The sequence below is a fragment of the Cetorhinus maximus genome, chromosome 7 (genome assembly GCF_964194155.1).
Source record: "Cetorhinus maximus chromosome 7, sCetMax3.hap1.1, whole genome shotgun sequence".
NCBI lineage: Eukaryota > Metazoa > Chordata > Chondrichthyes > Lamniformes > Cetorhinidae > Cetorhinus > Cetorhinus maximus.
This window is the reverse complement of record NC_135885.1, coordinates 28,336,995-28,362,811: the sequence shown is the minus strand read 5'-3', so window position 1 is coordinate 28,362,811 and position 25,817 is coordinate 28,336,995. Positions and strand designations below refer to the sequence as shown.

General features: G+C 43.7%; 1 protein-coding gene across 1 annotated transcript in view; it reads left to right on the top strand.

The window, feature by feature from the left end:
• atp7b (ATPase copper transporting beta) overlaps positions 1-25,817 on the top strand; it is a 104,887-nt gene that overhangs the window by 6,617 nt on the left and 72,453 nt on the right. Inside the window, exon 2 of the mRNA XM_078545238.1 lies at positions 18,222-19,449. Within this exon, the coding sequence (XP_078401364.1) occupies positions 18,222-19,449 (1,228 nt within the window). The remainder of the gene's footprint in view (positions 1-18,221; positions 19,450-25,817) is intronic.

The window sequence follows — 25,817 nt, the reverse complement described above, 5'->3', positions numbered from 1 at the left end:
CCCATTTATACCTACTCTCTGCTTCCTGTTAGCCAGCCAATCTTATATCCATGCCAATATGTTACTCCCTATACCATGAGCTGTTATTTTCTTCAATAAACTTTGAAGTGGCACTTTATCAAATGCCTTCTGGAAATCTAAGTACAGTACATCCACCGGTTCCTCTTTCTCCATGGCACATGTTACTTCCTGAAAGAACTCCAATCAGTTGGTTAAACATGATTTCCCTTTCACAAAACCATGTTGACTGTGCCTGATTATCTTATCCAAATGCCCTGCAATAGCTTCTTTAATAATAGCTTCTAACATTTTCTCTATGACAGATGTTAAGCTAACTAGCCTGTAGTTTCTCGCTTTCTGTCTCCCTCCCTTTTTGAATAATGGTGTTAAATTTGTTATCTTCCAATCTAATGGAACCATTCCCGAATGTAGGGAGTTTTGGAAAATCATCAACTATCTCACTAGCCACTTCTTTTAAGACCCTAGGATGAAGTCCATCAGGTCCTGGGCACTTGTCAGCCCATAGCTCCAACAATTTACTCAGTACCACTTCTCTGGTGATTGTAATTTTCCTGAGTTCCTCCCTCCCTTCCATTTCCTGATTTATAGCTGCTTCTGGGACGTTACTTGTATCCTCTATAGTGAGGACCGATGCAAAATACCTGTGCAATTCATCTGCCATTTCCTTGATTCCCATTACCAATTGTCCACACTAGCTTTCACTGAATCAAAATCCTGGAACTCCCTTCCTAACAGCACCGTGGGTGTACCCACACCACATGGACTACAACGGGTCAAGAAGGTGACTCACCACCATCTTCTCAAGGGCAGTTAGGGTTGGGCAATAAATGCTGGCGTAACGAGTGATGTCCACATCCTGTGAAAGAATAAATTAAGAAAAAAACAAGCAGTATCTTCTCTCAGCTTCTATGGGTCCTCAGAATTACTTACAATGTCTCCTATTTTAGTATCATCTACACATTTGGACCCTATGCCCCCTATCCAAATAATTTCTGTATACAGCAGGGTAGTAGGAGGTAGTCCCAGAACAAAACTCTACACCCACTTCCAACCACTTTGGAAAAACTGTAGCATTGCCTCCTAATTCAACTATCTCTTTAACCTTTGATTTAACACTATATTTACTCTGGACCTCTTTTTCTATACATCAGTCCTCTCTGCAGCATGTAATCCCAATTTTATTCCTTTCTTCGATTAACATTCTATTATAATGTTTTTATCACTATTTTTCTCTTGACGTTTCACAGTATTGACTCCTTGAGGAGTAGTGTTTCACACGTGTCCGCATATTCTCGGAGACCTTGTTAAGACAGATGTTATTCGTCTGTGAGCCTTGGTAGTGAGTGTCAGCAGGTTGAACCACACAGACGAGGATGACTCCAGATCTGAACCCAACTTTTGATGGGAAAGGGTTATCGCAACTGAGCCAAATTCTGCACTCACTGGGCATCTAATCTTTCCTCCTCCTGCCTCAGAGAGATTACAGCCTATTGTAGCAATATTTATGCTGATTTTCTGAAATCCACAAACACAATATGAGTTTGAAATTGAAAATATACAACTGGACATAGCACTGCTTTCAATCAATAAATTTACTGAATGAATAGGTGCACTTTGACCTATTTTTAAATGATTAGAGTACTTTATTCTTCTATCTTCCAGCTCCCACCAAATATGTCACACTGACAGCCACCCTTTATTGTGGTCTGTCACGGTGTCTTCAATGCACCTGAAAAATTCAGCATAAACTGTTTTGATTCAATTGATCCCTGAATATACTGAAGAGAAGAGTATCAGAGAGGATTTGATTCCTGAACAGGCTGAGAGTGAGATGAATTATGATATGATTGCTAAAAGGGCAATTTTAGATAAGCTGGCTAGGAAGAAAAAGCACCAGGGTTTGACGGGATGCATCCTAGGATCCTGTGGAGGAGGAGGGAGGAAATTGCCAAGGCTCCAGAATTTTAGGGCTTTGTCGAGTGCGAACTGGAGCAGCATTTTTGAAGAGAGGCAATAGAGGTAATCTGGGTTATTATAGATGATAATTAGTTCATCCATGGCAGGGATAAAATGACCTTGTATTTAGAAAATAGTTAGAAATAATCATAGAGTCATAGAGGTCTACAACACAAAAAAAGGCCCTTTGGCCCATCGAGCCTGCACTGGTCAAACAAGCACCTGACTATTCTAATTTTTGGCTGGGGCTTCCCACCCGATGCAGAGGACGGCGCCATTTTGCGCGCCCTATATGGCTTTCGAATCTCTAACTGCACTTTCCATTGCCAGTGCAATCTCTAACACCTTCTTAAAATCCAAACTTGTTTCAGATAACAAGTGCACATCCAGATACTACTTAAATATTATGAGGGTTTCTGCCTCCACCCCCCTTTCAGTGAGTTCCAGATTCCCACCACCCTCTGGGTGAAGAAATCCTTCCTCACATCCCCTCTAAACCTCCTGCCCCTTACCTTAAATCTATGCCCCCTGGTTATTGATCCCTCCACCAAAGGGAAAAGTTTCTTCCTGCCTACCCTATCTATGCCCCTCATAATTTTATACATCTCAATCACGTCCCCCCTCAATCTTCTCTGTTCTCGGGAAAACAACCTCAGTCTATCCAATCTCTCGTCATAACTAAAACTCTCCAGCCCAGGCAACATCCTGGTAAATCTCCTCTGCACTCTCTCGAGTGCAATCACATCCTTCCTACAATGCAGATTCCAGAACTGCACGCAATACTCTAGCTATGGCCTAACCAGCGTTTTATACAGTTCCAGCATAACCTCCCTGTTCTTATATTCTATGCCTCGGCTAATAAAGGCAAGTATGCCATATGCCTTCTTAACCACCTTATCTACGTTTCCCGCTACTTTAAGGGACCGGTGGACATGCACACCAAGGTCCATCTGATCCTTGGTACTTCCTAGCCATTCATCGTGTATCTCCGTAACTTGTTTGTCCTGCCCAAGTCCGACACCTCACACTTACCTGGATTAAATTCCATTTGCCACTGGTTAGCCCAAATGACCAGCCCGTCTATATCCTCCTGTAATCTAAGGCTGTCCTCCTCACGATTTACCTTCCCACCAATTTTCGTGTCATCCGCAAACTTACTGATCAACCCTCCTACATTCAAGTTTAAATCGTTTATATATACCACAAACAGCAAGGGACCCAACATCGATCCCTGTGGAATCCCACTGGACACAGGCATCCTGTCACAAAAACACTCCTCGACCATCACCCTCCGCTTCCTGCCACTCAACCAATTCTGGATCCAGTTTGCCAAATTGCCTTGGATCCCATGGGCTCTTAACTTTGTTATCAGTCTCCCGTGTGGTATCTGATCAAAAGCCATGCTGAAGTCCGAGTAGACTACGTCAAATGCATTGCTCTCATCTACACACCTGGTCACCTCTTCGAAAAATTCAATCAAATTGGTCAGACATGACCTCCCCTTAACAAAACCATGCTGACTGTCCTTGATTGATCCCTGCCTCTCCAAGTGTAGATTAATTCTGTCCCTCAGAATTGCTTTCAATAGTTTCCCCACCACTGAGGTTAGACTGACTGGCCTGTTGTTCCCTGGTTTATCCCTTCCTCCCTTCTTGAATAACGGCGTGGATTTGAAAAGGATGATCATATATGACAGTTCAGAAGGTTTTGAGGATATAAAGGATTGAGGTTGGGGGAAATGCCGTGGAAGTAATGTCAACTTTAAAGGTTAAATTGGATGGGTGGTTGAATGCAAAATGCGTGAAGGAATGTGGGAACAGGCTGGTTAAATGTGATTAGGATTATTTGCTTGCATAGAAGATAAATGCTGACACAAACTGGTCAGGCTGAATGACCTGTTTCTGAGTACTGGCTATTTATCACATGCCAAATGCCAACAATTTGAATACATGTGCGAAATACCAAACAGACACACACACGATTTGTCATCAATTGGACTCGTACAAAAAAATCAACAAAGTTGTGCACTTGGGAAACATGGGTCTTGCATTGGCTCAGTGGCATATACTTGCCTAGTACCTTTGCAACATATTTAACAGTAAATACATATACTGCCCAACTTTGTCAAAATGCCCTATAGTGGAAGATGTTTGGACTGATGAGCTGGAAGCAAGGTATGCTGTAAGGCCCCTGCACCAGTTTCATTTGAGAGGTTTTCCTTCAAGAACTACTCACAAATTGTTATATTTTTTACGTAACGAATTGTCTAATTCTGGTTCAGCAATCTTAGAAAAAGAAACTCTGCTCTGAGTAAATGATTTTTGGTATAAATTCAGAAGCAACAGGGTCTCATGATTTTAAAACTGAGTTTCAGCCTATATTTGGTTCTGAAAAGGTTTAGTCAATAGTCACAAGTAGTTACTGCTGAAGTGCCATTGAGAAGTGATGGTATTCATGGTAAGAAATAATCTTTTGAAAAGCGATGGCGAAGTGCTGACAAACTGGTTTGTGGTGAGAATGACTTGGTTCAGCACTTCCTTTAGAAATGTTTGAGAAACTGAGCTCTTTAAAAATAGTTTAACCTTGTGTATTAAAAAAGTTTGTACATTTACAGAACTCTTCATTGATTATTGTATAATGACCTCTACTCTATTTCTTTTGACATTTAAAAATGGCATGCTATTGAATTTAAATCTGAATACTGCACCCTTTTCAGTATGCAATTAACTTCAAGATCTTGTGAAAGCAGCAACTCATTGAATAACATAGAATTAAGGTATTAAGCAGTACTGCATGTTTAGGTTTCATCTTCACCTCCTCAGTCCACGGAAATAATAAGTTTTATTGTTCTCCCCATAGTCAAGTCTCAGGAAGGTGGTAACTGTAGTAATCTGTGTTTTAAGCCGACCAGCTGCACATGTAAACTTCATAACTCACCCTTTATCTTTGTTGTTGTGTTTTACTTTTGTCTCTTCGTCCCAGTGGAGTTCCCATCCTAGTTTGTTTCTCTCCTATTTTCTTTCCCCCATTTTTTCACCTTTCACCTTTTTTCACCTTTCTTCCTTCTCATGACGCTCTGTAGCAGCTCTCTATAATTTTAGATGGTTAGGTAATTTTCCGAGTGTGCAGTAGCGAGTAGCCCTGATCAGTAAATCATGGTTGTGTTACCCGTGATTTTCTGATGTGCACTGCCGGATGGTAAACTCTCCTTTGCTAATTGGCCATCCGTTCTGCTGCTCCATGCCTGGCTGTGATGTGGCAGTAGCCGGGGTAATGAGGCTAGAGGTCTGCCTGGCTTTGTCTAAGTGGCGGCGGGAGCTGGCACTGCAGGGAGGGCGGCCTGGACCCCAGGCTGTACCGGCTGCGGCCACTCAATCACCTGGAACTGGCGGCAGGCCTGCAACAGCTGCCACCTGAACTGTGCAGCCCAAACTAGCTCTGGAACCTGGTGCTCAGATCAAACCAGCTGGCCGGCCTCCCTGCCGATTTGGGCTGCCTGCAGATCCTCTATGTCCGGGAATGAGCTTGGCTCCCAGCTCAACAGCCCTGGGGACTCCTGGAGTAGCTCAGTAGCCTAAATGTGAGCACTAACCACCTGTGCCAGCTACCCCGCCTCGGCCGCTGCCTCCACTTCAGGAGCCTCAGTGTGTCTGGGAGCCAGCTGCAACCCCTGCCCAGGAACACCTTCCAGCCTGGCCTTTTCCTTCTGAACTCCAATCACCCAATCAAGGAGCTACCGCCTGGAATCAGTCACCTAACAGCCCTGAGGATGGGTGTGAGCTCAATATACACAGCCTTTAATTACCTTCCTATAGTGATCGAGATTATCCTTAAACAATTATATATATTTAATAACTTTTATATTGCATGGCGGCCAAAATTGTGACCTATCCCCTCAACGTGGCCCACAATGCTTTCTTAGTTTAACAACATTAATAACCTTTTATATAGTTTTATGTACCTAATAATTATAAAATATAGAATAAACTTTATACATTGTGGCAGCTAAAACTGTCCAATCCTCTCAATGTGGCCTCAGTGCTTTCTTACAGTTTGATAACTTTAATAACCTTTATTTGTTTTATATATGGTAATTATAATTGTATATAATATTGAATACACTTTATACAGTGTGGCAGCCAAAACTCTAACCAATCTTCTGTGTGGTCTCACAGTGCTTTCTTAGAGTTTAATAACTTCAATAACCTTTATATAGTTTAATATATAATATTTAATAACCTTTCTTTTAATGTGGCCTCTCAGTGCTTTATTAGAGTTCTTTATTCTTTCATGGGATGTGGGCATCATTGGCAAGTCCAGCATTTATTCTAAAGAAGCCATATTGGACTCGTAGCATTAATTCTGTTTCTCTCTCTACAGATGCTGCCAGGTCTGCTGAGTTTTTCCAGCACTTTGTTTTTATTCCAGCATTTATTACCCTAATTGTCCTTGAGAAGGTGGTGGTGATCCGCCCTCTTAGCATCTGAATGTTAGGGTTAGGGTGAATGTCTTTCTTGTCTATTTCCAAGGGTAGATGCTGGGTGGATGTTTCCTCTCGTGGGGCAATGTAGAGCGAGGGGGCACAGTTTAAAGTTAGGGGTTTCCCATTTAAGACAGAGATGAGGAGGAATTTCTTCTCTGAGGGTCGTCAGTGTATGGAATTCTCTTGTCTCACACACTTAGGCCATCACAGCTAAGGAATTAATGTTCAGTAGGCAAACGTAGCAGGGTTTTTGGGGATATTGATGCTGCATTAGATCTCGGGAACCTTGAGCTTCAGTTTCCTGAAATGCCTGTTTATGAGGAAGCTGTGTACATGGAGTTGTAAGGTCTGTATTTTTATTTTTTACAGTCAGGGAGCTATTCCTTGTGTGCTTATCAAGTTCCTTGAATGTACCTACACTAGAATCATAGAATGGTTACAGCACAGAAGGAGGCCATTCAGAACATTGTCAATGTGTCAGTTTTCTGCAGCAGCAACTCAGCTAGTCCCACTCCTTGACCTTTTCCTTGTAACCCCATAAAATCTTTTCTCTTCAGATAATTATCCAGTTCCCTTTTGAAAACCGCATTTGAATCTGTCTCCATCACATGTTTAGGTCGTGCAGATCCAAACCACTTGTTACATAAAGAAGATTTTCCTTGTGTCGTTTCTGGTTCTTTTGTTAATCACCTTGGGGTTCTCGACCTTCTGCTGATGGGAACAGTTTCTCCCCATTTACGCTATCTAGACCCATCATGTTTCTGAACATGTCTAGCAAATCTCCTCTCAACCATCCCTTCTCCAAGGAGGACAGCCCTAGCTTCACCAATCTATCCACATAACTGAAGCCTTCAATCAGAACCATTTTCACAAGTCTTTTCTGCACCCTTTCTAAAACCTTCACATCCTTCTTGTTGAGGCCGAACCAGTGTTTTATGAAGGTTCATAACTTACTTTTGTACTGTGTGCACCTATTTATAAAACTCAGGATTCGGTATAATTTATTAACTGCTTTCTTAATCTGCCATGACACCATCAATGATTTATGTACATATACATCCAGTTCCCTCTGCTCCTGCATTTCTGTTAGAATTGTGCCCTTTATTTTATGTCACCCCTCCTCGTTCTTCCGAGCAAAATGTATCACTTCACACTTCTCTACATTAATTTTCATCTGCCACTTGTCTGCCCATTCCACCAGCCTGTCTATATCCTCTTGAAGTCTATCACGATCCTCCTCGCAGTTCACAATACTTCCAAGTCTTGCATCATATAAAATTTTGAAATTGTGCCTTGTACACCCAGGTCTAGGTTACTAATCTAAATCAAGAAAAGCAGTATACCATCCCCCAGACAGAAGTAAGTAAAGTTTTCTGTAATTCATGTTTTTAATAGGCTTGAATTAAATATTTAAACATTTGCATAATGAAATTCTAGCTATGCCAAAGACTAATGATTCAAAATACCACATGGTTCAAAATGCCTACTGGCACTAATATTTTTCACTTAAAAAGCATAGTTTTACTGAATTTTGGGGACACAAATGATTAATATGTAGGAAAACAACGTTATAGCAGATTTAGAAATGATATGGCCAACACTTTTTTAGACCTCTTGCACCTCAAAATTTGGCACTACACCCCTGGTCTTAGTTACGGTATGGCTGTTGTTGGAAACTCATCTTGGGGTCAGATATGAAACCGAGATTGTGAACAGTCTAGTTTAGTCTCAGATAGGTGCCAGGAAGAGAGATGGAGATAGTGGATAGGGAACGGAGTTTGGAGAGGGAACTGAAAACAATCTTTCCAATCTTTAATTGGAGGAAATTTCTTCTTATTCAGTACTGGATCTCAGAAAAAAGCAAAATACTGTGGATGCTGCAAATCTGAAACAAAAATAAAAATAGCTGGAAAAACTCAGCAGGTCTGACAGCATCTGCGGAGAGGAATACAGTTAACGTTTCGAGTCTGACTCTTCATCAGAACTGAGGGAATATAGAAATGAGGTGAAACATAAGCTGGTTGAGGGGGGTGAGGTAGAGCTGGGTAGACGGCCAGTGATAGGTGGAGTCAAAGGAGAGATTGCCAAAGATGTCATAGACAAAAGGGGTGTTGACAGTGGTGATATTAGCTAAGAAATGTGCTAATGGTGACATTAAGGGTAAAAAGCAGGACGAGCAAGCAACAGATAGCCCTAGTGGGGGTGGGGTGGGGGGAGGGGATCGGAATAGGCTAAAAGGTGGAGATGAAAAAATAGATGGAAATACATTTAAAAATAATGGAAATAGGTGGGAAAAGAAAAATATATTTAAAAAATATAAATTATTGGAAAAAGGGGGATCGGAAAGGGGGTGGGGATGGAGGGGAGAGTTCATGATCTGAAGTTGTTGAACTCAATGTTAAGTCCGGAAGGCTGTAAAGTGCCTAGTCGGAAGATGAAGTGCTGTTCCTCCAGTTTGCATTGAACTTCACTGGAACATTGCAGCAGGCCAAGGACAGACATTTGGGCATGAGAGCAGGGTGGTGTGTTGAAATGGCAAGCAACAGGGAGGTCTGGGTCATGCTTGCGGACAGACCGAAGGTGTTCCGCAAAGCGGTCACCCAGTCTGCGTTTGGTCTCTCCAATGTAGAGGAGACCGCATTGGGAGCAGCGAATGCAGTAGGCTAAATTGAAGGAAGTGCAAGTGAAGTGCTGCTTCACTTGAAAGGAGTGTTTGGGCCCTTGGACAGTGAGGAGGGGGTAAGTGCAGGGGCAGGTGTTGCACCTTCTGCAGTTGCATGGGAAGGTGCTGTGGGAGGGGGTTGAGGTGTAGGGGGTGATCTCATATTATTTAGCAACAGTGGAGGAATCGAGAGAGGTGGTGGTGATGGAGATTTGGGTGCGATGAAAACTAATGCTGTGCTTTTTGATGATGTTGCCAAGGGACAGCATGTATTTGAGAAATAGGAAATGCCAAGGAAAGATCCTTGGAGGATATCATAAGTAAAAGTGCCTGGGCAGGAAGAGAAGCCATTACAAGTGATACTCTGGCTCCAGTTAAATAGATAAGCATGGAACCAGATGCACACACTCCCACCCGGCTGGACAACAGCTGAGAGGTGTTGGAAAAAGATGATCAACTGTGACAAAGGCTGCATGCGGGTTGAGAAAGACAAGGGAGGATAGTTTACCTTGTCACAGTCACATAGAATAGGGTTGGTGCAGGCTTGATGCTCAAATCATGTGTCACATTAACCTGTTGGAGTTGTCAAGCACCAGATCTAAAAGGAAGGAATGTGACAGTTGCCAATGATGCTGTTCAGCTAGGTTTCCTGTAAGGAGGTGTTGGGATAATTTTATCCACCATAGTTCAGTAAAAATGTTTTAAATTTCAAACTTGACCCCAGCTTAGCTCCAACCCATACATGCCCAGTTTTAATGGGGGCAGGTCGAAGGACCGTTCTGCTCTTGGGAGGCAGGTTGATCACTGCAATCTTTCAGAGGCAGTGTGCCACCATTTTAAAATATTTTTATTTTTAACTAATGTTGCCAGGTTTCTTGGGGATTCAGGAATCCAGCCAGGTAAAAGGAGGCAAGAAGGGTTGGATCCATAAGGTAGGTGCATTTACAACACCGCTTGTGGGTCAAGAGGAACAAAAGTGTTTGCTCCAGGGCCAGCAAACTTAGATCTGTACCCTGCCCTGCACTATCTCCAACCCCTACAATTTTCAACCCAGTCCCTATGCCATCTCTGATTCTCCCCACAAACTTTAAACCCCATCCTGCATCTGCTCCTTGGCTGCTGAAACAAATAGAAGTGAAAAACATGAGACACTCATTATTACACATTTTATACTAACACACAAAGTCAAGATCTGCCCCATTGTATGTTCAAATCTGTGTCCTTTCAGTCTGAAATTAGTCTAGAAATGTTTGTTAACTCACTATCAGGCCACCAAAGCATTTTTCTTACATGCTGCATGGAATGGAACATGCTCCCACTTTGTGGAGCTGGAATCAGGCAGACCAATTGTGTGAATTAACTCTAACATTAGCAAAGCACACTTAGTAATATGGGCCCTGTATAAGGTGAAGTATGTAACCAATAGGAACTGAGGCATATCTCTAGTGTTTTTTAAAGGAGAACTTTGTTTTTTTCACCGTCAGCAGCAATACTGTTGTGATTTTCACTAAAAATGGAAGTGTGGAAACTGATCCTGAAAATTTTGTTGAAAATCTTGTACTCTAATAATAAAAACAAAACTTGACTTTTGCAGTGGTTCTTATTACAAATGAACAGGATCACAGAAAGCAATCCCTAAAATGATAACCTGCCAGTGCAATGTAATCTAATTGGAATTTGACTCATTAAAGTCACCATAAACCAACAGTCCTGACCTCCTGGGACATGAAGCTTGAACAAAATACATTACAGCTTAATTGACTTTTGTAGAATAGTATAGGTGAATGCATATTGTTAGAGTAATTTTAGAAGCATTTAATAGATCTGAATGACAAATCACAAGAGAAATTATAGCTCAGCTCCTGGATGTAAATCAAAGGCACAAACCCCAGGGGATCTGCCATTATCTGAGAATCAGTGCATTCTAATTATTCCTAATTATATGCACAACAAAGTATAAGGAATTACAATTCTGATTTTCTCATCAGTCTAGTTTAACCATTTGAGAACTGTTGTTAGTGGCTTTCATTATCATAGTGTCAAGAAACTTTCAGATTTTACCGCATATTGTTGGCTATTTTACAGCAGGCTTGTGCGTGTGTGTAATTTAATTAAACTAGAGACAGTTAGACTGTAAGGTTTAAATTATCAAAGAAGCGAGGTGTAAAACAGGCGTTTGAAATGGAAATGAGTAGAGCTAAGGTGAAGTCTCAACAGAGGTCGTGTGAATTAAATTTGCATTTTTAGATAAGTGGAGACGTGTTTGATTTTCAAAGGGACTTGTAAACTGTCTACAATTGGCAAGATAAATAAGGCAAAGTTATTATGCTGATTTTTCCCAAAAGTGCTGGCCATAATGATGACATGAAAGATTTTTATATTCTGGGAAAAGTGACTTCTAAAGACAAGTTGAAACAATGGGATTTACAAATCAAAAGGGGAGAAATATATTTAAAGAAGGATGGAAGGATGTGTGGTGTGTGCCCACGTGAAATCTCGAAAGGCGACTGTGTGAAACAGACTTGGAGGGAAAAAGTCTCCAGCCACCTTGCAGAAGTTTGCTGTTCCAGTAACCAAAATTGTGTTAAAAGCTTTTGGAAGTCCATTGTCCAGTGGGTGCTTATGGTAAAATTGCTGGATGACTTTATAAATTTGAAATCTATTTGGACTGTTGTCTTAACCGGATTCCCAACTACACACCGCCTTTAAGTAGAAATTTTGGAAACTGTTATAACTGTGTAACTGTAACCTTGTGTGTGTGTTTGTTTTCTTATTAAATGTTTTAATTTAATCTTTAAAATCTCTAGCGATAGTAGTGAACTCATTACTCCTGATTTCAGTGCACAAGCCTTCTCATAATAAATACAAATTGCAAAATCATTGTGATAACATGGCCAAGTTTCCCTTGTGGATTTGGTCAGCCTGGCAAATACCACCTGCTGTATTGTAATAATAGTTAAAAAGTAAACAGTTGTGAATTTGTTGTTTTTTCATTCACTGACGTGAGCATTGGGTATTTATTGCCCAAAGTGAATCTCCCTGCGGAGGTGCTTGGTCATCTTGAATCACTGCAGTATAATAGTTTGACTGGCTTGTTAGGCCACTTGAGAGGGCAGTTAAGAGTCAACCATATCAATGGGAGAGTGGAGCCGTATGTAGGTCAGACTAGGTAAGGACAGTAGGTTCCTTTCCCTAAAGGACATGACTGAACTAGTTGGCTTTTTACAACAATCTGACAGCTTTTCATTTCACTTTTGCTGACAGCAGAATTGTTTTTTTATTCCTAGGTTTTGTTTAACTGAATTCAAATTCTCAAACTGCGATGGGAAGATCTGAATTCCTGTTTACTAGATGCTATGTTACTAGACCAGTCATATAATCACTAAAGTACCCTTTGTGGTTACAGACATTGTCTCAATTCTAGTTTATCATAGTCACTGTTTACCAAATATACATTTTATATAGACAACGGAAGAAATCATAGAGCTGATTTTATAATAGAGATGCAGTGGCAGTGAGCTAAGAAGGCATTTTGCATCAATGTTGCATGGATCAGATCTCACAAGGGGATGAGAGGTCATTCATTTAAATAAATTTGGGGAGGTGGTGGCAATATGGTATTGTCACTGGACAAGTACTCTCGAGACCGAGGGTAATGCTCTGGGAAGCCAGGTTCGAATCCCACCAGGGCAGATGGTGGATTTTGAATTCAATAAAAATCTGGAATGAAAAGTCTAGTGACCATGAAACCATTGTTGATTGTTATAAAAATCCACCTGGTTCACTAATGTCCTTTAGGGAAGGAAATCAACCTTCCTTACCTGGTCTGGCCTACACGTGACTCCAGACCCACAGCAATGTGGTTGGCTCTTAAATGCCCTCTGAAATAGCCTCGCAAACCACTCAGTTGTATCAAAACGCCATTAAGTCTGTAAGGAATGAAATTGGATGGACCACTCGGCATCCCACAACACTCAAGAAGCTTGACACTGTCTGGGGCAAAGCAGCCCGCTTGATTGGCACCACATCCACAAACATTCACTCCCTCCACCACTGACGCACGGTAGCAGCAGTGTGTACCACCTACAAGATGCACTGCAGAAATTCACCAAGGCTCCTTTGACAGCATTTTCCAAACCCATGACCACTACCTTCTAGAAGGACAAGGGCAGCAGATAGATGGGAACACCACCACCTGGAAGTTCCCCTCCAAGTCAACCATCATCCTGACTTGGAAATATATTGCCATTCCTTCACTGTTGCTGAGTCAAAATCCTGGAACTCCCTTCCTAACAGCACTGTGGATGTACCTACACCACATAGACTGCAGCAGTTCAAGAAGGCATCTCACCACCACCTTCCCAAGGGCAATTAGGGATAGGCAATAAATGCTGGCCTAGCCAGCGACACCCACATCCCCTGAATGAATAATAAAAAAAATAGACCTAGGCACCGGAAATGACGGTGGCAAACTCAGCCCTGAAGACCCTGCAAAGGCCTCCTTACGAGCTTGGCGGCTTGTGCCAAAATTGGGAGAGCTGTCTCACAGACTAGACAAGCAACAGCCTGACATAGGCATACACATGAAATCATACCTTACAGATAATGTCCCAGACACCACCACCACCATCCCTGAGGTGGCAGCACAGTGGTATACAGCCAGGAGGGAGTTGCCCTGGGAGTCCTCAGCATCGACTGTGGACTACACGCAGTCCCATGGCATCAGGTCAAACACGGGCAAGAAAACCTCCTGCCGATTACCACCTACCCCACCATCCCCCACCACCCACCAGCTGATGAATCAGTACCCCTCCATGTTGAACAGCACGTGGAGGAAGCACTGAGGGTGGCAAGGGTACAGAATGTACTCTGGGTGGGGGATTTCAATGTCCATCACCAAGAGTGGCTTGGTAGCACCATAACTGACCGAGCTGGCTGAGTCCTAAAGGTTAAAGCTGCTAGACTGGGTATGCGGCAGGCAGTGAGGGGACCAACAAGAATAAAACCATACTTGACCTCATCCTCATCAATCTGCCTGCCGCAGATGCATCTATCCATGACAGCACCAGTAGGAGTGACTTCTGCACAGTTGTTGTGGAGATGAAGTCCTGTCTAGATGGTGAGGATATCCTGTATTGTGTTGTATGGCACTAGCACCGTGCTAAATGGGATAGATTTTGAACAGATCTAGCAACTCAAGACTGGGTATCCATGAGGCACTGTGGGCCATCAGCAGCAGCTGGATTGTACTCGATCACAATCTGCAACCTTGTGGCCCGCCATATCCCCCATTCTGCCATTACCACAAAGCCAGGGGATCAATCCTGGTTCAATGAAGAGTGAACGTGGGCATGCCAGGAACAGCACCATGCATACCCAAACATGAGGTATCAACCTGTTGAAGCTACAACTCGGGACCACTTGCATGCCAAACAAAGTATGCAGCATGCAATAGACAGAGCCAAACAATCCCACAACCAATGGACCTGACTAAAGCTGTGCAGTTCTGCCACATGCAGTAGTGAATGGTGGTGGAGAATTAGACAACTCTGTGGAGGAGGAGGCTCCACAAATATCCCCATCCTCAATGGTGGAGGAGCCCAGCATGTCAGTGTGAAGATAAGGCTGAAACATTTGCACTAATCTTCAGCGAGAAGTGCCAAGTGGATGATCCATCTTGACCTCCTCCAGAGGTCCCCAGCATCACAATTTGATTCACTCCACGTGATATCAAGAAATGGCTGAAGGCACTGGATACTGCAAAGGCTATGCGCCCTGACAATATTCTGGCAATAGTACTGAAGACTTGTGCTCTACCCGGCAATGTGGAAAATTGCCCAGATATGTCCTGTTCATAAAAAGCGGGACAAATCCAACTTGGCCATTTACCGCCCCATCAGTCTACTCTCACTCATCACTAAAGTGATGGAAGGGGTCGCCAACAGTGCTATGAAGTGGCACTTGCTTAGAAATAACCTGCTCGCTGACACTCAGTTCAGGTTCTGCCAGAATCACTCAACCCCTGACCTCATTACAGCCTTGGTTCAAACTTGGTCAAAGAACTGAACTCCAGAGGTGAGGTGAGAATGACTGCCCTTGACATCAAGGCAGCATTTGACCGAGTGTAGCATCAAGGAGCCCTAGCAAAACTGGAGTGTATGGGGATCAAGGGGGAAAACTCTCCGCTGGTTGGAGTCATACCTAGCACAAAGGAAGATGGTTGTGATGTTGGAGGTCAATCATCTCAGTTTCAGGACATCACTGCAGGAGTTCCTCAGGGTAGTGTCCTGGGCCCAACCATCTTCAGCTGCTTCAATAATCACCTTCCTTCCATCAGAAGGTCAGATGTGGGGATGTTCGCTAATGTTCAGCACCATTCGCGACTCCTCAGATACTGAAGCAATCCCTGTCTAAATGCAGCAAGAGCTGGACAATATGTGGCAAGTAACATTCGTGCCACACAAATGCCAGGCAATGACCATCTCCAACAAGAGAGAATCTAACCACTGCCCCATAACATTCAATGCATTACCATCACTGATCTCCCCACTATCAACATCCTGAGGGTTACCATTGTCCAAAAACTGAACTAGACTAGCAATATAAATACTGTGGCTACAAGAGTAGGTCAGAGGCTAGGAATCCTGTGGCGAGTAACTCGCCTCCTGAGTCCCCAAAACCTGTCCACCATCTACAAGGCACAAATCAGGAATGTGGTGGAACACTCCCCACTTACCTGGATGAGTGCAGCTCCAACAACACTCAAGAAGCTCGATACCATCTGGGACAAAGCAGCCCCCTTGATTGGCAACCCATCCACAAACATTCACTCCCTCCACCACTGACGAACAGTGGCAGCACTGTGTAACATCCACAAGACGCACTGCAGGAACTCAGCAAGGCTCCATTGACCGCACCTTCCAAACCCATGACCACTACCATCTAGAAGGACAAAGGCAGCAGATACATGGGAACACCACCAGCTGGAGGTTCCCCTCCATGCCACACTTCTTCCTGACCTGGAAATACATTGCCGCTCCTTCTCCTTCGCTGGGTCAAAATCCTGGAACTCTTTCCCTAACAGCAAAGTGGGTGTACCTACACCACATGGACAGCAGTGGTTCAAGAAGGCAGCTCACCACCACCTTCTCAAGGGCAACTAGAGATGGGAAATAAATGCTGGCATAGCCAGTGACGCTCACATCCCATGAATGAGTAAAAATATAAATTTGTGATCTGGTGTGAATTGGATCATGAGATGAGTGTGCAGGAAAAACAGTAATTTATTTTCAAAAATATCTGTACTTCCAGGTTGAAAGCACACCCGCTTTGTGCTGTTTATCTTTAGCACTAAGTTTTTTATGTATCACAACCTAGCAGTAACAAAACTGTCAACACGAAGGAATTATTCTATTGGATTCCATGTACACCGATAATTAGATAAACCAGAATGTACCTATTGTTGTCCTACTAGCCTTAGCTTTGAGTGTCAATTTGGTAGCACTGAATCAGCAGTTCATGTGTTCAAGTCCCACTCTAGGATTTGAGACACAATCGAGGCTGACAATCCAGTGCTGTGCTGAGGAAATGTTGCATTGTTAGAGGTGCTGTCTTTCAGATGAGATGTTAAATAGAGGCCCTGTCTGCCTGTTCAGGTGGACATGGCAGTAATCAAAGAAGAGCAGGGGAGTTTCTTTCAGGACCAACATTTATCTCTCCGTCAACATCAGTTTACTGTTTGAAGGACCATGTTGAGCACAAATAAGCTGTCACGTTTACATGCAAAACAGTGACTACACTTCAAAGGAAGTAATTTGTTAGCTGTGGCATACTTTGGGATGTTCTGAGGTCATGAAAAATGTTAAATAAATTATTTCATTCTTTGTTAGCACAAAGGAAACCAAATTCTCCTTGGTACATGTATGTTGTCAGTGATCAGTCAACTAGAGCTATCAGACCACAGAAGCAGAATAAGTTATTGTGTGCATGCACACACAAATACCAGATCAGTAGACATCTTTCAAAAATAGTTAGTCCAACATAATTTATACTTTTAAAAAGGAGTTGGAAAATTGTTTGATTTTGAAGAGTCAGAGGTTATGAACGTAGATAATAAATGCCTTAATTAGTGTGTATGACCTTACCTGAGGGACTAAGTATTTCTTGTTTCATGTCTATGTTTTGAGATTAACTTTGAAATTAGTACTCTACTACACAATATTAATACTCTTAATTTACAGTTAAACACTTGTAGGCCTTGCTCATACTTTGACCCCTTATGACAAATGTGAAGCAATTTTGTACCCAGATTTACTTTAATATTTGCTTTTTTTAATTCTATCATGGTATGTGTGCACTCACACAAATCATTTCCTCCCCTTAAATGGTGCAACATTGCAACAAATTAAGGCTGCCAGGCAGTCTGTTTGAAAGAGGAATCAGTTCAAATACAAAAGTGCTGTGTGATTTGTTCAGATATATATCTGATGAACAACTATTAATGGATGGGCTATTCTGGTATGAAACCTTTGTGTACATTTAGGTTTAAAGTCATGTTGCATATTTAAGATGTTATATAGAAATATGGTACTGGTACAGTTCTCATGACAATAGAATCACTTAAGTCAGTTTTATAGGATTTATTTATTTAAAAACTTATCAATCACAACTTTAAAAGGAGTATTTTAAAATTCCCCTCCCCACCCCTAACCAACCCCTGAGGAAATGGCGTGCCAGCAGTTTGTTCTTTTTCATCCTCCGTCCCTATTATTCTACCTAGCCTGAAATCACCCCCCCCTGTCCACTCCCCACATACACCCCTATTTCTTACATTAAAATGGTCCCTGACAATAAATGCCCGACCATGGCCTGATCTCCCACAGATTTTGACTCCTGCTCAGCAGCAGTAATGTCATTTCCACCAGCTTCGGAATGTCGGGATCGCTAAAGAGCTTCAGGAGTTAAAATCTCCTGTGGTCTATTCCTCCCACCAAAGCCAGATGGTTTGCCACCCACTTCTCCAAGTTAAAAAAGAAAATTCATTCAAGCTCCTATTTTAAGATTTTTAAAAATAACCTAGAATCATTTTATTGTTTTCAGGTGCCTTTGGAGAAACACAATGGTACTCTTGTCTACAGTCCTGCAGACCGAAATCCTGAATCCTTGCGGTGTGGCATTAATAATGTTGGATTTGAAGCCAGCCTGAGTGAACTATTCCCTCTACCAGTTGCTATCAGCACTGCACATATCAATATTGTGGGCATGACTTGCCAATCATGTGTGCAGTCAATAGAGGGCCAGATTTCTAAAGAGAAAGGTATTGTTAGCACTAAGGTATCTCTCAAATATAATAATGCATTGGTAAAGTATATACCTACAATAATCAGCAGTCAGCAGATATGTGAGGCGATTGATGACATGGGCTTCGAAGCATCTCTCACTAATCAAAATGGATCTTCGCTTGAGAGGGTGATTCCTTTACCAGTTGAAGTTATGGTGAAGATGAAAGTGGAAGGCATGACATGTCGCTCATGCGTTAGCAAAATTGAAGGCAAAATTGGCAAATTACAAGGTGTAAACAGAGTTAAGGTCTCCCTTAACAAACAGGAAGCAATTGTTGTATACCAGCCTCGTGTGATTCAGCCAGAAGAGCTCAAAAACCGAATTAATGATTTGGGTTTTCAAGCCACGATCAAGAGCAGACCAGCTTCTCTGAAACTGGGTGTGATCAAATCTACTGATTCTCAGGATAGAATTAAAAATAAAACCTTGACGTCCAACAACAAAATGACAAGCAAATTCATGGCAGTGGCTCTCCACGTAGAGGGAATGCATTGCAAATCTTGTGTTGCTAATATTGAAGGAAATATCAAAGAGCTCCCAGGTGTACAGAGCATCATGGTGTCTTTGGAGAACAAAAAGGTTGTTGTGAAGTATGATTCAATCTTGACTAATCCAGCATCATTAAAATTGGAAATTGAAGCTCTACCACCAGGGAACTTTAAAGTTTATCTTCCAACTGATATGGAAATGAAAAATGTGACTTCATCATCAATTCCAGTTACACCCTTACTACATCAACCAAACTATGATAATGAAATGCACTCTCAAACGACAACCAGCATTGCAGTAATTAACATCAGAGGAATGACATGTTATTCTTGTGTACAGTCTATAGAGGGCATGATTTCCCAAATGAAAGGTGTAAAATACATCAAAGTATCACTGGCCAAAGAGAAGGGGATGATCCACTTTGACCCAGCACTGACAAACTCTGAGGAATTGAGAGCTACGATAGATGAGATGGGATTTGTTGCCTCTTTATCTGGTAGGGGAATAACACTTTTTTTCCTCAACATTTTGAACAATATTCACATTCGGTGTTATAAACAGAAAGATTTACAGGAAGAGGTAATTTGGGCCATTGTGACTGTGTAGTCTAAAAAGAGAGCTATCCAGTCTAGTACGACCTTCGAGATCTTGGTCTGTAGCCCTGTGGTTTACAGCACCTGAAGTGCATATCAAAGTGTTGTATTCTAAATGCAATGAGGGTTTCCACCTCTGCCACACTTTCTGGCAGTGAATTGCAGACTCCCACCAACTTTTGAGTGAAAAAATCACAACTCCCCTCTAGTCCTCCTACTTTAGATCTGTGCCCCCTAGCTATTGACCTTTCTGCTAACAGGTCCTTCCTATCCATTGTAGATCCCTCAATGTTGTACATCTCAATTAAATCTTCCCAACTGTACACAGTGCTTTAACTGCGGTCGAACTCGTGTTTCATATAGTTCTAGCATAACCTCCCTGCACTTGTTCTCTGGGCCTTGACTAATAAAGGGAAGTATCCCATATGTTTTCTTGGCTACCTTATCTACCTGTCCTCCTACTTTCAGGGATCTGTGGGCATGCAATCTGAGGTTAAGACCATAAAACGTAGGAGCAGAAGTAGGCCATTTAGCCCATCGAGTCTACTCCACCATTCAATGAGATCATGTTCTACACTTTTAAGTATCTATCATAAATTCTGCATTTTCTTGCATTGTTTGTCCTCCCCAAATAGCTCACTTCACACTTCTCCGGATTGAATACCAGTTGACACTTTTCTCTATGCACTTGACCAGTCTGTTGATATCTTCCTGCATTCTACAGCTTTATTTTATTTTATTCTTTCATGGGATGTGGGCATCGTTGGCTAGGCCAGCATTTATCTCTATCCCTAGTTGCTCTTGAGAAGATGGTGGTGAATTGCCTTATTGAAGCGATGCGATCCATGTGGTGTAGGCGCACCCACAGTGCTGTTAGGAAGGGAGTTCCAGAATTTTGACCCAGCAACAGTGAAGGAATGGCAATATAGTTCCAGGATGCTGTGTGACTTGAAGAGGAACTTGCAGGTAATGGTGTTCCCATGCACCTGCTAACTTGTCCTTCTAGGTGATGGAAGTCACAGGTTTGGAAGGTGCTGTCGAAGGAGCCTTGTTGAGTTGCTACAGTGCATCTTGTAGATGGGAGACACTGCTGCCATTGTGCGTCGGTGTTGGGGGGAGTCATTGTTTAAGGTGATGGATGGGGTGCCAATCAAGCTGGCTGCTTTAACCTGGATGGTGTTGAGTTTCTTGTGTTGTTGGAGCTGCACTCATCCAGGCAGGTGGAGAGTATTCCACCACACTCCTGACTTGTGCGTTGTGGATTGTGGACAGGCTTTTGGGAGTCCTGAGGTGAGCTACTCTCTGCAGAATTTCCAGCTTCTGACCTGCTTTCATAGCCACAGTATTTACATGGCTAGTCCAGTTCAGTTTCTGGTCAATGGTAACCCCCAGGATGTTGATAGTGGGGGATTCGGTGATGGTACTGCCATTGAACGTCAAGGTAAAATGGTTAAATACTCTCTTGGAGATATTAATTGCCTGGCACTTGTGTGGCACAGATGTTACTTGCCACTTATCAGCCCAAGCCTGAATATTGTGCATGTCTTGCTGTAAATAGACACGGATTGCTTCAGCATCTGTGGAGTCTCGAATAGTGCTGAACATTGTGCAATCATTTGCAAACATTCCGACTTCTGATCTTATGATGGAAGGAAGATCATTGATGAAGCAGCTGAAGATGGTTGGGCCTCGGACACCACCCTGAGGAACTCCTGCAGCGATGTCCCAGGGCTGAGAAGTTTGACCCCCAACAACCATAGCTATCTTCCTTTGTGTAAGGCTGTAATGAGGTCAAGAGCTGAGTGACCCTGGTGGAACCCAAACTGAATGTCAGTGAGCAGGTTATTGCTGCGTAAGTGCCACTTGATAGCACTGTAAACGACACCTTCCATCACTTTGTTGATGATCAAGAGTGGACTGATGTGGCTGTAACTGGCCAGGTTGGATTTGTTCTCCTTTTTGTGAACAGGGCATACCTGGACAATTTTGCATGTTGCCATGCAGATGTCAGTGTTGTGGCTTTACTAGAACAGCTTGGCTAGGGGCGCAGCAAGTTCTGGAGCACAAGTCTTCCATACTGTTGGCGGAATGTTGTCAGGGCCTATATTCAGTGCCTTCAGCCATTTCTTGATATAATGTGGAGTGCATCAAATTGGCTGATGACTGGCATCTGTAATGCTGGAGACCACAGGAGGAGGCTGAGATGGATCATCCAACTGGCACTTTTGGCTGAAGATGGTTGCAAATAATTCAGCCTTGCCTTTTGCACTGATGTTCTGGGCTCCCCCATCATTGAGTATGGGGATATTTGTGGAGCCTCTCCCTCCTTTTCGTTGTTTAATTGTCCACCATCATTGATGACTGGGTATGGCAGGACAGCAGGGCTTTGATCCGATCCATTGGTTGTTGGATCATCTTGCTCTGTCCATCACTTGCTGCTTCTGCTCTTTAGCATGCCAGCAGTCCTGTGTTGTAGCTTCACCAGGTTGACACCTCATTTTTAGGTATGCCTGATGCTGCTCCTGGCATGCCCTCCTGCACTCTTTATTGAACCGGGATTGATCCCCCACCTTGATGGTATTGGTAGAGTGGAGGATATGCCGGGCCATGAGGTTACAGATTGTGGTTATATATAATTCTGCTGTTGTTGATGGCCTGCCCACAGCGCCTCATGGTTGCACAGTTTTGATTTACTAGGTGGTTCAAAATCTATCCTATTTAGCACAGTTGTAGTGCCAACAGATTTATGGTTTCCAAGATGGAACTTTGTCTCCACAAGGTCTGTGTGGTGGTCACACTTACCAATATTCTCATGGACAGATGCGTCTGCGACAGGTAGATTGGTGAGGACAAGATCAAGTAGGATTTTCCCTCTTGTTGGCTCCCTCCCACCTTCCGCAGAGCCAGTCTAGTAGCTATGTCCTTTAGGACTTAGCCAGCTCGGTCAGTAGTGGTGCTGCTGAGCCACTCCTGGTGATGGCCACTGAAGCCCCCCACCCAGAGTACATTCTGTGCCCTAGCCACCCTCAGTGCTTCTTCTGATTGGTGTTCATGGAGGAGTACTGATTCAGCAGCTGAGGGAGGGCGGTAGGTGGTAATCAGCAGGCGTTTTCTTTGCCCATGTTTGACCTGAGATGATGAGACTTCACGGAGTCAGGAGTCAATGTTGAGGACTCCCAGGACAACTCCTTCCCAACTGTATACCACTGTGCCGCCACCCTTGGTGGGCCTGCAAGTAGCGGTTTGATACAACTGAGTGGCATTTCAGAGGGCGTTTAAGAGTCAACCACATTGCTGTGGTTCTGGAGTCACATGCAGACCAGACCAGGTAAGGATGGCAGGTTTCTTTCAAATGTGAACCATTTGAGTTTTTGAGACAATGGTTGTGTGGTCACCATTTCAATTCCAGAATTTTAAATTGAATTTAAATACCACCAGCTGCCCTGGTGGGATTTGAACCTCTGTCCCCCAGAGCACTACCCTGGGCCTCTTGTCCAGTGCCATTACCACTAAGGCGCCTCCTCTCCCTTATTCTCATGACTAGAACTTGAAAAAATGTATATACATTTTTGGAAACGGAAGGGTGATATGGGGCGCAGCCATTTCTCGCTCAAATTCCGCCTCAGTCGCGAACGGGTTCCCAGAAGGCGGGTTTTTTTAACACAGCATTTCTACGCGTGCGCATCCGGATCAGAATGGCGCGCGCGTGACCCGATCTCGTGCATTCCGCGTGAGCTAATGCCCACGGGACCGGGATTTCACGCATGTGTAGAGCGGGCAGGAGCCGGGCGCACGCGCAGACACCAGAAGAACCGCCCACCGGGTTGAACGTTGCTCTGTGCCTGGATCGCTACGTGATGACGTTTAGCTAGTGGTTCTGAAGTTTGTATTTGAGCGGGTGAGAAAATTCCGGAGAGTCGGCAGCATGGCGCAGAAGGAAGGATTGGGAGAACCGGGTTCGTGCAAACATAGAACGTAGGACAGTGGGGGGAGAGGGAGAGAGACTGAGAGTCAGCGAGGGAGATGTACGCGTTAATCCCACCCACTCACTGGGCCCTCAGTCGCCCCCCCCCCCGCCCCACCTCGCACTCACTGAGCTCCCCCTCTCCCTGGGCCCCCACTCCCTACACCCCGCTCTTCGCACACAGACCCTCCCCCACACTGCTCTTTGCCTCCCTCCCCATTTGTTTACCACCCACTCCCCAGTCACTGATCTGCAACCCCCCCCCCCCCCCCCCCCATGAACTTCCCTATCTCACTGATTCTCCCCCATATCAGTAGCAACAAAGTTGTACATTATCATAAACTGTAACTCACCCCTCATTCTATCAATACCATCAAGCCTAATTCAATAAGTGTATGAGAGTGTGGCAGGAGCAGCATCAGGCATATCTAAAAATGAGGTGCCAATCTGGGCAATGCAGGTATACATGTACGCTGACCATTGAAAGCAGTAATCTGTGGACAGAGCTAAGTGACTCATAACTCAATGATGGAGGAGCCCAGCATGTCAGTGTGAACAATACAACGGAAAAGTTTGCAACCATCTTCAGCCAGAAGTGCCAAGTGGAATATTGCTTGCCTCCTGTCAGGTGCCTCGCATCACAAATGCCAGTCTTCAGCCAATTTAATCAGTTCCCTGTAATTTTGTTTATTCATTCGTGGGATGAAGGCGTCACTGGCTAGGCCAGCATTTATTGCCCAGCCCCAATTGCCCTTGAGAATGTGGTGGTGAGCTGCCGCCTTAAACCACTGCAATCCATGTGGTGTAGGTACACCCAGAGTGCTGTTAGGGAGGGTTTTCCAGGATTTTGACCCAGCGACAGTGAAGGAACAGCGATATATTTCCAAGTCAGGATGGTCAGTGGCTTGGAGGGGAACTTCCAGCTGGTGGTGTTCCCATGTGTCTGCAGCCCTGTCCTTCTAGATGGTAGCGGTCGTGGGTCTGGAAGGTGCTGTCTAAGGGGCCTTGGTGAGCTGCTGCAGTGTATTTTGTAGATGGTTGGAGCAGGCTGCTCCTGCCACTGTGTGTCAATGGTGGAAGAAGTGAATGTTTGTGGATGGGGTGCCAATCAAGTGGGCTGTTTTGTCCTGGATGGTGTTGAGCTTCTTGAGTGTTGGAGCTGCACTCATCCAGGCAAGTGGAGCGTATTCCATCACGCTTCTGACTAGTGCCTTGCAGATGGTGGACAGGCTTTGGCAAGTCAGTAGCTGAGCTACCTGCAACAGGATTCCTAGCCTCTGTCCTGCTCTTGTAGGCACCGTATTATTATGGCTAGTCCATTTCAGTTTCTGGCCAATGGTAACCCCCAGGATGTTGATAGTGGGGGATTCAGTGATGGAATTGCCATTGAATGTCAAGGGAGGAGGGGGGGGGGGGAGCGATGGTTAGATTCCCTCTTGTTGGAGATGGTCATTGCCTGGCACCTGTGTGACACAAATGTTACATGCTATATGAAGAGACAGCTGAGTGCACTGGATGCAGCATTGGTTTGGGCCCAATCTGTAGTGCTGCAGAACTAGCTGCACAGCCAAGTTGTCCCAATATTCCTACTGGTATCTACCTGACAAAGGTGGGAATTGCCCAGGCATATCCTGTCCACAAAAAGTAGGGCAAACCTAATCTGGTCAATTACACCCACATCAGTCTACTCTCAATCATCAGTAAAGTGAGAGAGGGTGTTGTCAACAAAGCGATCAAGTAGCACTTGCTCCTTGATGTTTAGTTTGGGTTCCACCAGGGCTTCTTGGCTCCAGACTTCATTACAGCCAAAATAACTGAATTCAAGAAGTGAGGTGAGAGTGACTTCTCTTGATATCAAAGTGGCACTTGACGCAGTGTGGCATCAAGGAGCTGTAGCAAAACTGAAGTCAGTGGGAATCAAGGAGAAAACTTTCCACTGGTTGGAGTCATAACAGCACAAAAGAAAATGCAAAAGGAAAATACTGCAGATGCTGGAATTTGAAATAACCAAAAATGCTGGAAATACTCTCTCAGGCAATATCTGTGGAGAGAAACAGAGTTAACGTTTCAGGTTGACCCTTCATCAGAATCACTTCTAACAAAGATAAATGGTTGTGTTTGTTGAAGGTTAATGACATCAGTTCTGGGACATCACTGCAGGAGTTCCTGAGGGTAGTGTCCTAAGCCGAACCATCTTCAGCAGCTTCCTGAAGTGGAAATGTTCAATGATGAATGTTCAGATTCATTTGAAATTCCTCAGATAATGAAGTAATTTGTGCGCACATACAGCAAGACCTGGACAACATT